This window comes from Otolemur garnettii, unplaced genomic scaffold (genome assembly GCF_000181295.1).
Source record: "Otolemur garnettii isolate 467f Iridium unplaced genomic scaffold, OtoGar3 scaffold02299, whole genome shotgun sequence".
Lineage (NCBI taxonomy): Eukaryota > Metazoa > Chordata > Mammalia > Primates > Galagidae > Otolemur > Otolemur garnettii.
The window spans coordinates 1-2,733 of NW_003854694.1; the positions used below are offsets into that span (position 1 = coordinate 1).

General features: G+C 41.1%; 1 protein-coding gene across 1 annotated transcript; it reads right to left on the reverse strand.

The window, feature by feature from the left end:
- Positions 1-275: 275 nt before the first annotated feature.
- On the reverse strand, positions 276-2,363 carry LOC100941653 (cytochrome P450 2C9-like). Its single transcript, XM_003803849.3, has 3 exons — positions 2,150-2,363; positions 855-1,017; positions 276-683 (listed from the first exon to the last, which is right to left on the reverse strand). The coding sequence occupies exons 1-3, from the start codon at positions 2,315-2,317 to the stop codon at positions 526-528; spliced, it is 489 nt and encodes a 162-aa protein (XP_003803897.2). The 5' UTR covers positions 2,318-2,363; the 3' UTR covers positions 276-525.
- Positions 2,364-2,733: the final 370 nt, after the last annotated feature.

The window sequence follows — 2,733 nt, forward strand, 5'->3', positions numbered from 1 at the left end:
TGTCACCCTCACTAGAGTACCATGGCATCACAACTCATAGCAACCTCCAGCTCTTGGGCTTAGGTGATTCTCTTGCCTCAGCCTCCCAAGGAGCTGGGACTACAGGTGCCTGCCACAACACCTGGCTATTTTCTTGTTGCAGTTTGGTTGAGGCCAGGTTTGAACTCACCACCCTTGGTATATGTATATGGGGCCAGCACCCTACTCAGTGAGCCACAGGTGCCACCCAAATAAACAAACTTTTAATAAAATTTTTCTAAAATACCTATATTCATGATTTCTGATTTGAAAACAAAGAAACAATGTTTGAGAGATGACAGGATTAAATGACCTTTTATGCCAGTGCCGTATGCACAATCATGCCTGTACACACAGGACAGACACACACAAGCTCCCTGGGCTCTCTGCCTCTAACATCATCCACTTGAAGGCTGACAACCAGGAGTCATGACGAAAGATCAGGCTGCCCCTGAATGTGTTCAAAGAACACAGCAGTCTTTTAAGGGCAGTGACACTGAATGAGAGTCACTCACCCTTGGTTTTTCTCAACTCCTCCACAAGGCAGCAGGCCTCCTCTTGGACACGTTCCTCAATGCTCCTCTTGCCCATCCCAAAATTCCGCAGGGTCATGAGGGAGAAGCGCCGTATCTCCTTCCACCTATTTCCATTGCTGAAAACGACACCTACCAGGATAGGAAACAAAAAGTAGGAGAGAAATCCCAGCCAAGGAGGAGGGAGCTGATACTTCACAGCCATGTAGGTGAGCCAAGCTCTGCCCTGGGAGCTCTTCAGGACTCTGGTTCCATCCTCCCCACCCCCTTCACCACTGCTGACTCAGTCACATGTATACCTACCATATCCTCTATTAGCTCTTTCAACCAATGGGAAACTGCCTCTTCCAGAAAACTCCTCTCCATGATCAATCAGGGCTTCCTTCACTGCTTCATATCCATGCAACACCACAGCGGGCATCATGCCCAAATACACAGTGAACACAGGGCCATAGGCTTTTGAGAGCTAAGGAAGAGAATACAGAAATAGCAAAAAAAGAAAGCCAGTATTTGAACCATATATTATGCTTAATTTGGACTGATATTATCACTATTTTTTGATGCTTTTATTATGCTACACATAGCTTCTAACATTACTGAATTTTATACACAGGTGGATGATGCTATACAAGGTATTGACCAAGCCGATTTGAATACAGATTACAATTATCCTTACATCAACACATTTAGCACATTTATTTTCTCTGTTTTCAACAAGGAAACTGAGTTCAGAGAAAAAGACCAAAGTTTAGACTTCTGCTTATGCAAACTGTGATACTTGAGTAATTTTTTAGTATCCCCAAATTATTTAGCCACTTTGGGACCAATACCCAGATGCCTGCTTCTGGATCATCTCTGAAGCTCTTCTCATGGAGATTGTGGCTACATAGCCATGTGATGAACACTAGAAAGCCATATTTTTGAAGGTCACTCAGGTGATTCTAATGCCCATACCAACTGGGGACACGTTGGTGTTACTAACAGAGAGAGCGAGCACACCAAAAGGCAGCACCAGGACACATGACGTCTCCTGGAAAAACAACCCACCAGCATTCTCCCCCACACATAGTGGGTTTTAGCAGAACTGAAAAAAATTCTGATACCATCAATTGCACTTTGACTATTTTCTTCTTTTTTCATTCATTTATGATAATCCAGAACACACATTTCCTTGACATAATTGAGTTTTCACAAAAGTTCAACTTTCATGACTATTATAAAAACACACAGCCAATATTATAGATGATTCATTAAATGGAACTCTCTAATCGCACATACTTCCCTTACCATTTTTACCTTGAGCCAAAAATTATAGCAAATGGCTACAAAACAAAGGGACACCAAACTCGATATTTTTGCCACTTTATCATTTTGATTCAACCAAAGACCTAAACATTTCTCTATGCACAAAATGCATTGTTTCATTTTACTATCTCTGGCAATGATAGACTGAAAAAGACAACAGGAACATCAAAGTATTTGGCTGTACAACGATCTATTTTAATAGTATGCCTCAAGAACTATCTTTCACACATATTAAAAAAGGAGCCATCAGTTACTTACCCATTGTTTAAGCCACTGGAAGAGCACATACTTACATTTGTTAAAGATTTGCTGATGTCCTTAATATCCAACTGTAGTATATTTCCAATAATAGGGAGAGGAGTCGGGCCAGGTGGGAGCTTCCCTCTCCCAGAGCTCTGTCTCCAGAGGGAAAGGAGAAGCAAACAGGAGAGACAGAGCACCAGGGCCACAGCTGGGTCCATTGCAGCCTTCTCTTCCTGCTAAGACAACAGTGAGTTTGCACTCCAGGCCTTTTATAATGCTCCCTGCTAGTTCACTTGTGTCCTCTTTTGACATAAACATTGGCCAATCAGCTAGATGCACCTTATACTCACTTCTCAGTGGAATTTGGACCCCTGATAGAGATAAAAATAAAATGTTCTTTGGACTTGTTCTCCTTCATGGTAGTACCAACCCTGTACATTCTGGATTAATTGAACTATGTTGGGTTCCAAGTATTAAAACAAACAAAATAAGGGGTTCCAAGGTGCAGCGATAATTGAGAAATCAATGTGTTCTATGCCTTATATTTAAAAAATGTTAAAGCTATATTAAATATGGACTTTGCCCATAATAATGAAATCATTTCAAACACTTAATATGTTCTTTTTTTTTTTTT

What these genes read in the sequence shown, in the direction of transcription:
- LOC100941653 (XM_003803849.3), bottom strand. Translation starts at nt 2,317, where the DNA reads ATGGACCCAGCTGTGGCCCTGGTGCTCTGTCTCTCCTGTTTGCTTCTC. An exon ending in TCAGCAAATCTTTAACAAAT is followed by an intron (nt 1,018 to 2,149) that starts GTAAGTATGTGC and finishes TCTCTTCCTTAG; the next exon opens with CTCTCAAAAGCCTATGGCCC. An exon ending in AAGAGCTAATAGAGGATATG is followed by an intron (nt 684 to 854) that starts GTAGGTATACAT and finishes CTATCCTGGTAG; the next exon opens with GTGTCGTTTTCAGCAATGGA.